The sequence below is a fragment of the Schistocerca americana genome, chromosome X (genome assembly GCF_021461395.2).
Source record: "Schistocerca americana isolate TAMUIC-IGC-003095 chromosome X, iqSchAmer2.1, whole genome shotgun sequence".
Taxonomy (NCBI): domain Eukaryota; kingdom Metazoa; phylum Arthropoda; class Insecta; order Orthoptera; family Acrididae; genus Schistocerca; species Schistocerca americana.
Window position 1 is genome coordinate 1,010,577,113 of NC_060130.1, and position 12,085 is coordinate 1,010,589,197.

The window sequence follows — 12,085 nt, forward strand, 5'->3', positions numbered from 1 at the left end:
ATAGGAATTGGGGAAATAATCATCAGAGCCATCATGGGGACAGAAATATAAATTAACATTGGAGAGGAAATGGGGGAAGATATAATGAAGAGAGCCACAGTCAAAGGGATTTTAGGGGCAGTGATGTGAGAAATGAACCAAGGCCAATGCTGGGAAATGGACCTGGAAGAGGGGGACAGAACAACAGCACACAGCAGGGACAGCATCCTTTAAATTAGGAGTTGTCTCAAATGGTGTACACTTTGGGACAAGACAAGTTGCAAACAATAGGGCCAAGAGATGGAACAATAATAATTATAATCAGACCAGGTGTGGTTATTCTAAAAGGGGGTGTGAAAATGATAGAAGTAGGAGAAAGGAAAGAATTTGTGGTATGGAGGCCATTTTAAATGATGAAAATGTATTGGGGAGCTGGTGCATGGAGCATGGAAAAAGGAGAGCTTTTAAGAGGAAGAATGTTCGGGGTTTAAAGGCCCAAATGGAAGAAATCAATGCTGAGAATGTTTTTTGTAAAGAGTTTGGGGATGTGAATTCTGAGAAAGATAGTATTGGTTTGGTGGGCATTATTAACAGGTCATGGACTAAGGCACTGTCTGAAGGTATAGATGGATGGTGTGATGGCCAAAGTGTGTGTGAAAGTAATAGTAAGAAATTTGTTGAGTCGTGTGTAATGGAAGCAGATACAGTGGATGATGTTAATGTTAATTCTGAGAGGGCCAAGGTGCCTGAAACTAATGGTTTTGTAGATGATGGTAATGATTTTGGGGCCATAGTGCCTATTGTTAATGTAGTGATAAATGAATATGTACCAGAGAGTGTGTCTGGTGAAATTTATGAGGTTAGCTGTGAGCAGCCAGAAGGGGCTGGTTTTGAGATGTCTGGTGAAAGTGTTTGTAATGTGCAGGATGGTAATGCAAGTGATGTTTTGGTGGGGAAAGCTGTATCTGAATCCATGAAACATGATGAAACAAATTGTGCTAGTGTTTACATGCATGGGGTTAAACAGCAAACTAAGAATGATGAGCAGTGGAGAATTAAGGGGGGAATCTGAATTGAACTTAAATGATTGGGTAGCAAGGGCAAAATGGTTGCAAAAATATACTCCAGAAAATTGGACAGTAGGGAAATATGATTATGTGAACAGTTTAAAGCAGTTAAATGTTGAGGATGAGGCATATTATGATGTACTCAAGAAAATATTTGATGGGGATAAGGAGTTTGATGGTTTAAGGGGGGGATTTTGTAAATGAAATGAGAATGTGCTGTGGAGAGTAACTGCAGGGTTACAGATTGTGGAAGATTAGTGTGTGACGAGGGAGATGAAGTTGAAAAGGTGAATAATTATGTTGTGTATGAGGATGAGCAGTATGAGGGTATGGAAGAGGCTGAATGGAATACTGGTTGGATGGGGAAGAGTGTATGTGATTTTGATGCAAACGTTTGGGTGGATTTTTGTAAGTATATACAGAAGTTGGAACCAAAGGTATGGGAGAAGTTTAGTTTTGCCAGAAAATTAGAATGGTTAGGGTTAGAAAATAAAGAACACAAAGATGCTTGTGAAGTAATATTTGAAGGGGATAATGAAATAGAATCATTCAATGGGGGGCAAGTATGCACTATGGAAAAGTACTGTGCTAATGAAGTGGAGGAGGATCTTTTAGCAAAATTAGAGCTCAAGCAGAAACATTTTAGGAATGTGCAACCAATAGTTAAAGTCAGTGAAGAAGCCTTGGTGGACACAGGTAGTACAGTCAGTGTGATAGCATAGGGTTTCTACAATTATATTAGGAATGACAAAATGGTAGAATTCCCGGACACAGGGGTTAGAATAAAAAATGCTACTGGTAATTATAGCAAGCCAGTGAGGAAGGAGGCTGTGTTCGATGTAAACATTGGTGGAAAGTTGTTTAGTCACCCATTCCTGGTGATTCAAAATTTAGGTATAAATATGGTTCTGGGTACAGATTTTTTAAATAAATGTGGGGCAAATATTAACTGTGGGGGACAGGTATTGGAATTGAATGTTGGGGGATGTGTAAAGGAGACAAAATTTGTAAATGCAACAGGTGATGATTTAGTGGTAAGCTTGCACATGGTCCAGTGTTTGTTGGATGAAGTAGGGATTGAGGAGGAGATAAAAAGGAAGGTCTATGAAACAGAGGGTATTGGTGACAGTGAGAGGGAAGAACTGTATGTTTTACTGGTAGAGAATAAAGGTGTGTTCTCAGAGAGACCTGGGAAAGTGGTAAATTTTGAATATATACTCAGGGTGAAGCCTCATGAGCCTAATAAGAATTTTTGGAGAAGTAAACATTGTGTGTGGTGGTATCTGAATGACTGTTGGGCTTATATGTATAATCTGCTTGCACTGGGTTCTGTATGTAGATACACCAAACTTCCTTTGGTGCGTGGGGGTCAAGTTTGTGGACTGAATATTAGGGTAAGCAACACAGCATGGAGATTGTAAAATTAAAGTTAGTTCATTTTGCTGTTTGTAATCTCAGTCTGGGTTAGATGATATGAATAGAGGATATTTTAACAAAATGTTTAGGTGAATTTTAATAGAGATTTTTAAAAGTAGATTAAGTCATTTTTTTTAGGAAACATTGCCAAACCCTGGAATTTAATTCGTGGTCTGTAATAATCAAGTAAAGTTTATCTTTTAGTTTCTGCTGTCAAGCCATGACAACAGTCAGATATTATTTAAAGTCTCTACGATTCCTGCCACATTATCAGTATCATTTTGATTAGGGAGGCTTTGTTGCCAAGCAGTACTGCCTCAATGACGTGGGCATTTCTAATCTAGTATTGAATAGATTGTTGTGCACAACTATCCAGCTGTTGCTCTATCCTGTTTCTTAGTGATGGTTTGCCCTGAAATTCTGTCTTAGCTGTGTCAGCTCTGGATTGCATGAGGATGGGTCTAGGCTGGACCACTCTATGGTAAATGGGGAAAACTTTCGTGTATATGAGATTTTCATTGGGGATGTTGTGCGATCCCTGGTAGTGCTCCAGAAACTGGCTAGTGGGAGGACAGGAAATAGCGCCAGAGTAGGAAGCTGTGACACTGCATCTAGTCTGGGGGCATCCCTGGAAGACATTTTAGGCAGTGAGAAGTGATAGTGCTAGTGAAACAAATTGATAAATGATACTTGTTCCAAAGTGAATAGATTGATTGGAAACAACGTGTTGTGCATAATATGCTGCCCAAAATAAGTAAGTTAAAAAAATTGATAAAAGTTATTGTGATTTTGTTAAATTTGTTTGTGTTTGTTTTGCTTTGCCAGATCTGTTGTACTACACACACACACACACACACACACACACACACACACACACACACACACAGACACAGAAGGCACAAATTTAGAATCATGGTTAAGGAAAAATATATTTTTTGGATTGGGGTTATTTACAGATATGTTACAAATTTCTTTTGGTTGGGCACAAAATACGTAGGGAATTTTACTTAGTTTAGGGTGATGCCACCGCCAACTAGATTTTCAAGTAAACTGTTAACATTGTAGGACTAATTTAACATGAGTGGTCAGTCACTCTTTTTGCGTTTTTTTCTGTCGGTGCTACTTGCTTCTGCATTTACTGTGTGCGTGCACTAGCAAGTGAAGGTATTGTGATGGTACAAACCCATGTTACTAGATGAATATTTCTAGTATGCAAGGATTGCTTTGTGGAGAGTGAGTGCGCTACATGGTGCGCGATTCGCGGAAATGCGTGGCGCGCTTCCGTGAGATTTGCGACGGTTGGTGGGACGGTCTCCGCCGCCGGGCGGCCACGTGGCCCGCAACTTGGGGCATTGTTTGGTTTTTTGCGCATTGCGCGAAAACTGTGCAACTTACGGTGAAGAGCGATGCGGCAGTGGATTGTGGTCAGCAGTATGCACCTTCTGAAAGATCGATCTTTATTTCAAGTCACGAGACACAAAGGTTATACTAACCTCAAAATCGGTTAATATCACGAATACTGAAAGATTAATAAAAATAACAACTTACAGGGATGAGCGAGCACTCATTAAAAACGTTTCGTCATAGCAGATCGAGTGCCGTAGTCATATTTTAAGATTCATAAATAATTAAGCCTGTAAAGAGCAATAAACAAAGTTTGAGGGAAAATTGTTTATAAAATTCAATAGAAAATTCGTGACGCAAAGAATGGCATTATATAATATTTTGGGTGGCATCACATGTATTTTAAACTTGTTAAGTTATACTGTACACTTAACTTGCAATAGTTTTCATTGTTTGCAAATTATTATGAAGATTTTAAGCTGTGCAATGTGTAGATTGCTATAGGTTACATCAAAAAATGGTGCTATATGCAGTTCTGTTTTAAAACTTTGCAGCACAGATGTCAACAAATAAATTTGCGCTAAGTGGTGAAATTGTGCAAAAACTAAAACTTGATATACGGGTGATAGGATAATCCTAGAAATTAATGTAACGTAGTAAATAAGATGTACTTTTTAGTGCGGTTCCGATGGTGTACTTATTTCTGTCGAGGGATGTATGTATCAAAATTTGTAACCTTAACTGGCGAGATTGGTACTTGCGTAACCTGGGGGGGAGGGGGGGGAGTTGAAGTCCGAGCCTATATAAGTGAGTGGCCATCTTGGCCAGTGGTCGGTCGTTGGTCAGTCATTTTGGAGGGTGGGTGGCCCATGTGGTCGTTTGAGAATTTTTTTTTCGCGCAGATTTATTTCGACAAAGAGTATTGTTTAATGGTGCAAGTGTGCAAGCATATATTTGGTGAACTGGAAATGCTACGATTATTTGTGTGAGTATGAATTATGAGGTATACATTGGCATAAGTGAACATGTGGCGATCTGTGATTTCGCGCCGAAACTGCTAGAACAAAGAGGACAGTGGGACTTGTGGTTCTGTTCGAACTGAGTAATTTTCATTTATAGCAGCCTACATTTCTGCTATTGGGGGCTCGGAGTCAAATTATTATTAAAGTAAAACTGTAAACCGTCTCACCATTGCTAATTTCATTGTGTGAAAGAAAAGGACAGTGCCAATAAATAGTAATTGAACTGTGTCGTGAAAACTGATTTTGCTATAATAATTGCCTAATTTTTGTTCCCTAGCATAAACTGTACTCATGGATATTAATTCAAAACTATAACTAATGTGCGAGTGTGGAACAGTGTACTAATGCACCAAGTATGGAAATCGTCCACTGAGACGTGAGAGCCAAAATTGGCAATAACATTTTTTTTAACATTTGTATATGCACATTCGAGTGAACTATTCAACCACACTTCTTTATTTACCACCCCATCGCAATATGAACCCAACATGGCCCCATACAATTTTCATCTGTTTCCAAAACTTACATAACAGCTTGGAGGACTTCACTTTCATAGTGATGAAGTGGTGCCAGCAGAGGTGAGGCTGTGGCTGTGTCAAGAAAGTCAGACATTCTACAGTGGCGGTATGAACAAACTGGCCTGTTTCTGGGAGAAATGTGTTCGTTGCCAGGGTAACTATGTTGAGAAATAAGTATGTGGTCATGAAGAATAAAGATGTAGAATGTTAATAACATTTGTCTTATGTGAAAAATCTAGAAGAGTTCTCCCATAAAAAACTCGGAGGCATTACTTTTCAGCACAGCCTTGTCGTTCCTACCCTATTATTTCATAAAAACACCTTATAATATTGGTTGGCATCTAAATTAAATGTAACAAACTGTCGCAATGTACTAGCAGCAAAGGCTGGTTGTACTGTCAACAACTCACAGATGGGGGTATTCATCTTTATGGGCCCCAATTTCTCTTATCTTGTCTTTGTGGCTCTTACGTGAAATGTATGTTGACAGCAGTAGAATCATTCTGCACCAAGTGAGGTGCTGGACAGGACAATGGTTCAAACCCGCATCTGGCCATCCTGATTTGTTAGAATAATTACTGCACACACAGAGGCATTCAAACAATCATTCTTCTTGTGCCCCATACATGAATGGAACAGGAAGAAACCCTAATAACTGGTACAATGGGATGTACCCTCTGCTATGCACCTCATGGTGGTTTTCAGAGTATAGGTGTAGATGTAGGTTTAGGTTCTCCGTGATTTCCCTAAATCACTTCAGGCAAATGCTGGGATGGTTCCTTTGAATGGCCACAGCCGACTTCCTTCCCCACCCTGCCGTAATCTGGTGTGATGGATAACCTCGCTGTTTGGTCCCCTCCTCCATATCAACCAGTCAGTCATTCTGCTGTCAGCCACTGCTACTGGATCCCTAAATTTTGTCAACAGTTTTATGTGAAAAGAATGTTGTCTTCCCTTCTGGGACTGCCATTTCAGTTCACACAGTATCTCCTTAACACACACATGTTGATCAAACCTACTACTAGCAAATTTAACAGCATGCCATTTAATTGCTTCAATGTCTTTAATCTGACCTGATGGGGAGCCCGAAAACTTGAGCAATACCCAAGAATGGGTTGCACTAGTGTTCTATACATGGTCTGTTTAATAGATGAGCTACACTTTCCTAGACTCTCGAAGTTCACCATTATTCTTCTCTGCTGCTGATCTGACATGCCCGTTCCATTTGTTATGTTATGCATAGATGTTCAAACAATGTGACTGTGTCAAGCAACACACAAAAAATGCTGTATTTGAACATTACCTAGTGGTTTTTCCTACTCATCTGCATTAATTTACTTTTTTCTATATTTAGAACAAGCTGCCATTCACCAAACCAAACAGAAATTTAAGTCATCCTGTATCGTCCCGCAGTTACGACGATGATGACACTGTCCTATACATTACAGTGTCATCAGCAAGCAGTTGAAGATTGCTGCTCACCTTTTCCATCAGGTCATTTATGTATGTAGATAGCAAGAGCCATTGTTCCGCATGCTCAGACCTTTGTTAATGATGTGCAGTGGGCCACTGTATCAAACACTTTCCAGAAATCTAGGAGTATGGAATCTAGCTGTTGTTCTTCATCCATGGTTTTCAGGAAATTGTAAGAGGAAAGGTCAAGCTGAGATTCGTATGGTTGATGCTTTTTAAATCCATGCTTATCTGTGGACGGAAGTTTTTCTGTCTTGAGGAAATTTATTATATTCAAGCTTAGAATATGCTTAGGAATTATGCAGCAAACTGAGGTGAAGTTTTTTTATTTTTATTTTTTTATTTTGTGGGTCTGTTCTTTTATCCTTACTGTATACAAGAGTCACATGCGCTCTTTTCCAGTCACTTGTTCTTTGTGTTGGATGAGAGATCTATGATAAATGCAAGCTAAGCAAGGGCACCAATGCCAAAGAGTACTCTGTGAAACTGAATATGTGGTGAAGTGCTAGTTCTGAGCTGTATGCAGGGTGGAGTTTGGTGCAATAATACTAAACATATGGAAATACAAATGTATTATCAACAGAAAATACATGTAAAGTTCAATGAACCCAGAAATGATGCTCGAAGTTGTTCCCATGCTGTTCTAGGCAAACATTGCACCTTCTCAACACGTATTTACAAATATTGCCTCAAATATTCTTGGACTGTAGGCTTTCAAATTGTGACTGGTTTTGTTCGTTCAAATGCTTAACATGTCAAATTTTGATGGAATAAATATAATTTTTTAGTATACCCAGACTGAAAAATTCATGAGGTGATATCTGGGGGTCATGGAGGCCATTCAGTAGTACCTCTTCTGCCAATCCATTCATTACAGTTTTTATTTAGAGTGTCTCCGACAATAACTCCATAATGTGGGGGTGCTCCATTGTGTTGCTCTATCAGCTTTTCCTTAACTGGCTGCAGATGGTCAAAAAGTGGACTGTTTTCCATTTCTAAGAACTCTTCTTCAAGCGTATTTAGCTAACGCACAGATTTGACATTACCTTTGAAAAGTAGGATTCAATTAGCCTATCACTAAAAATCCCCGTCCATACACTCACACCAGGTGAGGTTAATTCTGTCTCCATCACCATATGGGATTCATAGAATCACAGTAGACACAAGTGTGTGTGTGTGTGTGTGTGTGTGTGTGTGTGTTCACTCTGCCATTCACTGTAACTGTCCCTTTGTCACTCCAAAGAATGTTTTTGCAAACCGTGGGATCGGCTTCTTGTCGGATTGAGTACAACATGCAGGATGTTTTATGCCTGTTTCAGTTAGGCCTTGCGGTAAAGCAGGTCTGTATGGTCTCAGTTTCAGCTTTTCAGAATAATTTGTAGGCTTGTAATCCTTGGATGCTTTTATTTGAGATTTAGTCGGCAATTGCTCAAAACTCAGCCAGACAACATTAAGATTCTCTTTTGTAGTAACAAACGTTGGTCTACCTGACCGAGGAAGCCCCGCAACTGACCGTTTCTTCAGATGTTGAATTTAATTTGCCAATGCCTTGTCAAGATGGAGGGTGGATGTTTGGAAAGTATTCCATCACAAACATCGCCATAATTATGGTCATGTTTCAAAACAAATACATGCTTTTCTGTAGTTAACTTCCTATTTCATTGTTTCTCAGATAACTACAAACAACATAAGCTCAAACTGCAGGTGCCAGATGACTTACGGATATTACACATTAGTCAAGTTCACAACTGACTACCACCTACAGTAAGCAAAACAGTCTAAGGATTGCTAGCTACAACTGACTTATGGTGCACACTATAGTTTTGTTCCTCAGATGTGACAGTGTAGATTGTACGTGAATCTTTGCCATAGAAGTTGAGTACATGTTAAACTAATAGGAAAATGAATGGCAAATCTTCAGTGGAGCATCATTACACAATATTATATGATATGTCACCGCAGCATTAATGTAGTTGAGTGCAAATCAGGTATTCAAGATGTTCTTTGTGCGTGCAATGCAGATGTGCAAATGTCACATCTGTGATACCGTACTTGTTCACATATTCTAGCCTGACCTTAGATGATGTCACTTGCTGCATTTTTCAAGTTACTATGTATTAAGGTACAGTTCACTATATGTAAAGCTTTACGTGTGCAGCCACAAAACTTTGGAGGGTTTAAGTGTGACAATTGGGTGGCCTATGCACCAGTACATCTTCATCCAATCTCTGTGAACATTGTTGTTGAAGTGTTGGCATATGTCATTTAAATGGGGCAGGACACCAATAACATATACCCAGACATTGTGCATAATGCAGCACACATTCTGATGGACCAGTTGTCTGAAGCCTTGTAGCAGGATTCTTCTCAGTGCCTTGTAGAACCTGTTCTTGCAGTCTCATTGCACTAATTTGACATGACTCTTTCATTGGATGATCTCATCTTTCACAAACGCAAAAAAATGGTAGCAGAAGTCATAAATTTGGATTGGATTGTCCTTCAGGGGTTTAACATCCTATCTGCATCGAGGTCATTAGTGGTACTGTCACTTGTGTGACGTGTTGTAAATCTGTTTCTCCCACCTAGTTTCTTTCACTGGATTAACTAAGTAATATTTCAACTTTTTGTAGATAAGGTAACAATCTTGGCTCTAAGTTCAGTTATAATCCACAACTAGTAGCATCTGTATAAAAGGTATTCTTGTGAGATGAGAAGAATATTTCAGAGGTAAATGTATTATGGAAAGCTCTTCTGCGACTGTGGAGGGAAGCTTTGAATAGCCCTTTCAAGTGACCATGGGTTTTGTGAGGTCATATTTGGTAAGGTCATGTAATGATACAGAAGGAGAGGTTTTGGTATATGATACCAGTGTTAACTCACAGATGAAATTTGGTAATAGTGAGATGCAAAGATATAATTTCATGTCTCAGTGGAGTCAGTCAAAACATTTGCTTTTGCTATACTAATTCTCAGTGTGATACAGTTGATAACAATCTTGTAAGTATATTGTTAAGGGCTACAATAATACAATTGTTAACAGTGATTTGGTACTGATAGATCAAGTGTTCCCTGGCTGTATATTGGTGCGGTAGAAGCAGCCACGGTCTGCAACAAAGTTGCTCTTGTGATGCATGTGTTCAGTGCTATAATAGAATGAGGAATGTAGTTAATGGAAGCCAGAAACAGTTTTATGGGGAGTGGGGACCCACTCTCAATAATCAGAATTTTGATGATAACACTGGCATTCACAAGTATTGATACTGCCAGTTGCAGTGTGCCAGTCAATATCATTATACAGAAGGAAACAAATAAAGTGACAGCAGAGTGGTCAGGTGCATGAGAGATAAAACCTTGCCTGAAGAATTAAGAACTGCTGGGGCTTCCAGTGTAAGTATAGAATGGATCGTGTGATTTCAGAAGCATTATCTACAGCAGTGTTGAAGTGAAGTAAATATTGTTTGTGGCATCCTACATAATGATGGAGCAGCCATCTAACATTTCCTTTCAGAAGGACAATATTTGAAAGTTTGCCTTGATCAAAAGATAATGCTGGAAATGATTCCTTAGTAAATCCGGAAGTTTGAAGTTAGGAAAACTAATCTAACCTCATTTTTTTCTTTGGATTAAGAATAAGCAATATCAAGGACCCAGTTTATGTTGAAAGCGTGCTATTGCAGATGGTGCTAACTATCCATACTATCAGCTTACTCCGGAAGAATCATTGAAACTTTGTGTTCAGTGTAAATTGTGCAACGCTTTTGTGGCTTCTTATGGCAGGCACATAATGTCACCAAAGAATAGTGTCTAATTTGACACATCTTTCTTCATGTCTCCGTATGTCCATCTTTTCAGAGATGGTTGTGGGACTTGGCTGTTCAGTACAGAATGTCAAATCAAATACCTTTTAACTGTCTGTGATTTCCAGATTGTTATTTTATTTGGCTACAAGTTTCGGCAATTTACTATGCCATCTACAGGCCCCCTGACTGATGCGTAGGAAGATTCTAACCTCGGTTCTGGTCAAAATAGGAGCCCTAGAGTATTTGTCAGCAGATGATGGCTGAAGGGATCGCTGTATCAAGCAGAAATCCACAGATACCAGTCTGGCCCCTATTTTGACACGAACTGAGGTTGGAATCTTCCTACACATTGGTCGGGGGTCTGAAGATGGCATAGTAAATCGCCAAAACTGGTAGCCAAATAAAATAACGGTTTGGAAATTAGACGGCTGAAAACTGTTTTATTTGACATTCTGCATCTTTCTTCGTGGTACCATACTATGATAGGAAGCATTTTGTTACCCTATTTGCACTCTTACAATTGCAAAATGTCTCTAGTGAGTTTTTTTTGTGTTCGCCTAAACCACCATTGTCTAGTAGTAGTTGTTGTTGCCAAATATTGGAATTAAATATTATCTCAGTAGCAATGATTGTGTAATTATAACATAATTTTCCAAAAATTCTAATAGTTTTATTCAATTTTTATTGAAATGTGTTCTTTCCTATGTCTTATGATTATCCTCTTTTCCAGATAATGTGAAAAATACATGCTAATATTACGGTCACAATGCTGACATTGTACTATATGGTCACGTCCATAATTCACGGATGGCGCTTGAGACTGTTGGCAGCTAGAATAAGAAGACTTATAACATTAAATAGCAGCCTTGTTCTCTATAAGGAAATGAAAGTTGTAGCATTTCTTGGAAACAGTTAGTACATCATCAGATATTTGGATCTTGAAACTTGTCATCCTTCAGTTGTCTAATTGGGCTGCTTTTTACAGGTGGCCTGACATCGGAGATGCGTGGAATTAGTTCAAAATGTTGTTTCAATAAATATCAAGCACGTCTCGGTGAACTAATCTGGTGTATTGGTAACAAACGTGCCATAACAGTCTTCCCAAAAGTAAGTTGTTAGTTTTTGATGTCCTTACTGTCTGTATTTTAAATCAATATTTGCTACATATTCAAGGAAATATTTTTTTGAGTATTAAAATCCAGAATTATGAAGCTACATTATCATGGCATTTAAATATTAAAATTGATATCAGTATACTTAGTGTGGTTAGAAGTTAAAAGTCTTGCGAAAAATTCAATGTAATGCCATCTGTCAACATCACATAAAGACATCTTATTTTTGTCACTGGATAGAAAGTGACATCGAATTCCCACTTACATAACAATGATTTTGGTAGTGACCACACAAACTGCTGTTAGGAAGGAAAATAGGTGATATTGGTATTCATGTACACATTGAGCAACCCT

The 12,085-nt window shown here is 38.7% G+C and overlaps 1 protein-coding gene across 2 annotated transcripts in view; it reads left to right on the forward strand.

Annotated features, from left to right (window-relative positions):
* The window catches only part of LOC124555682 (biotin--protein ligase), a 373,530-nt gene that overhangs the window by 21,318 nt on the left and 340,127 nt on the right, over window positions 1-12,085 (forward strand). For both annotated transcript variants that reach the window (XM_047129684.1, XM_047129685.1), the window contains exons 2-3: window positions 11,350-11,530; window positions 11,605-11,726. In XM_047129684.1, the coding sequence (XP_046985640.1) occupies window positions 11,386-11,530; window positions 11,605-11,726 (267 nt within the window). In that variant the 5' untranslated portion in view covers window positions 11,350-11,385. The remainder of the gene's footprint in view (window positions 1-11,349; window positions 11,531-11,604; window positions 11,727-12,085) is intronic.